Below are 2,374 nucleotides of genomic sequence, written 5' to 3'. Positions count from 1 at the left end.
CGTGTAATCCAGTCAGTAGCTGGTCATGTTGGATGGGTGCAAGAGTGTGCCATGGAAACAATCTGTAAGTTGTTAATACTCCTTATAATACATAAGGCAGCAGCCCACTACAGGATGGCTGCAGTTTGGCCAAGGAATTCTTCTGCCTCGAATAGTGTTGGACCAGTGTTGGCCAATTGCAGTGTTAGTGACAGCTCCAGTATCGAACAGCTTCAAGGGGCAGCCTGTGTTGTGTTAGAGAAGTGGTGCTCACAGAAACGACTTTAGTATAAATGGGTTTGGTACAAGTACTCCGTCGAGCTGCGTGTGTTTGGCCTGAGCTATGCCTTTTGGCATGTACATTAGACTTCCACAGCTGCCAGTGTGGAACGATTGTCAAATTTGATGCTTGAGTACTCCTGTGTTAACTATTCCTACACGTGCCAGGTTGACACAGCAACATTTCAAGGCTATGCTATATTTCGTAAAGCATCACCTATGCTCGCCTGCTGCGATTTCTTTCTTACGAGCGTTTCTTCAAATTCTTCTAGTTCTTCCTGCCCAGTTTTGCTTTCTTTCCTGTACTTGTCTATTTCATTCTTTAGTGGCCTCTACTTCTGTACCCCTATCATTATCTGTTTCCTCTTCACAAAGATTTCTTCAGCTTTCCTTTCCTGTACCTGCATTTGTCTTTTCCCGTTCTTTAATAGGCAGTGTTAGAGAAATCCATTCTCATTCAACTGGCAAACTAGCATTTTATTCCTCTGTACTTCAGTACCTGACTTGATTACACATAGATTCCTGCTGATGGTTCTCTTAAGCTTCATCATATTCAACGTCATAGCTAAACTGTGATTTGTTTTCACATCAGTTTTTTTTGTGTATGCTTTACAGTTCAACATTAGATTTCAGGAGCCCCATCTTGTCACGACATAACCCAGATGAAATCCTTACCTAGACTCCAGGCCTTTGCTACATTAGCCTGTCTCTCCTCTTATTAGCCAAATCCACTGAGGCGCAAAAGTGCTCATATGTATGTCCCAGCTTATGTAGATTTAAAGCAACTCCACCATATAGAAAATGTTAGAAAGGAGCTGGGGGTGCCTTGCATGGGGAGTGGTATGGAGAGAACCAGCTGCTAATTAAAGAGGTGATCCAAGAAAATGGACTTCAGTGATAAGATCGTGTTGTAAGCTTAGTGTATTTGGAATAGTAGTCGCCTTAGTGTCATTGTAATGTCTGAAATGTTTCGATCAGGTGGTTGTGTGTGAAACAAACTGTCACTATTTGGTGAGGCTGTAACACGAAATTTGCAAATAACTGGACTGATCTGTCTGGCCTCATATCAGAAAAATGTCTTTAAATACCTGGAGATGGTATTAGTTGTCAGGCATACGTGCATGCACTGATATTTGCGGAAGAAGCATCCATTTCAATGTAGACCAAAGACTGGTATGGAGTAGCATCCTCAGGTAACAGGAACTGACTTGCAGGAGTCAATGTGAAAATAAATATGGCAAGATAATTTCTTGAGTAACTGAATAAAGCAATTTTTAATGGATAGTTAAATGAATTTGATTAAGGCGATACAACAGAACCTCTGTAGCTTAATACAGTTTCACACTATTTTTGGATCGTAGGAGAATATCAGGTTTGAACAGTTTTTCCCTGTATGATAGCTTTCTCTGTCAGGTATGTGTGCTTGCAGTACTGAGAGAATTTTTGTTTCGTGCTGCAGCCTTTCCAGAGAGGAAAGCCGCAGCAAGCTGATGGAAGCAGCTGAGGACTGGGACATGGAGGAGGTCATCGCGCTGGTGGCGGCAGGGGCGGACGTGGGGGCAAGAGGAGAGTGCGAGTCTACTGCTCTGCACTGGGCAGCGGAGAGCGGGCACTTGGAAGCGGTGAAGTGCCTGCTGGGGGCTGGGGCAGAGGTGGACGCCAGAGACAACAGACAAGTCACACCTCTGCACTTGGCTGCATATGAGGGCCACACACCTGTGGTGCGACTGCTGCTTGGGGCATCAGCTGACCCCAACGCTAGAGATACTCAAGGGAGGACGCCACTGCACGATGCAGCAAGAGAGGGCCATTTAGATGTGGCGACTGCACTGCTTGAGGCAGGGGCAAACAGTGGGGTCAGGGAACCAAAGGAAGACAAGCCTCCTGGTTATCGTCAGAGGGCAAAATAAGCAGAGATATGCCGACATGAAATTATCTGTGCAACAAATGACTATGGAAGAAACTTGAAACAGTTTTTTTACACTTCTTCTTGATAAGTTTTAATAAAGAATGCAAAAATTTGATCCTGCAGTCTCTTATTTGGGCCCATCTCCAGTAATACTACAGCAAAACTCAGGTACAGGTAGATATGAGTACTCTACATTAACAAGAGGCT

General features: G+C 44.3%; 1 protein-coding gene across 1 annotated transcript; it reads left to right on the top strand.

Moving 5' to 3' along the window:
- The first annotated feature begins 1,673 nt into the window (after positions 1-1,673).
- Positions 1,674-2,168, top strand: LOC126212670 (myotrophin-like). Its single transcript, XM_049940091.1, has one exon. The coding sequence runs from the start codon at positions 1,674-1,676 to the stop codon at positions 2,166-2,168; it is 495 nt and encodes a 164-aa protein (XP_049796048.1).
- Positions 2,169-2,374: the final 206 nt, after the last annotated feature.

This window comes from Schistocerca nitens, chromosome 11, assembly GCF_023898315.1.
Source record: "Schistocerca nitens isolate TAMUIC-IGC-003100 chromosome 11, iqSchNite1.1, whole genome shotgun sequence".
Classification (NCBI taxonomy): Eukaryota; Metazoa; Arthropoda; class Insecta; order Orthoptera; family Acrididae; genus Schistocerca; species Schistocerca nitens.
The sequence above is the reverse complement of the archived record's forward strand: the minus strand, read 5'-3'. Positions and strand labels throughout refer to the sequence as shown.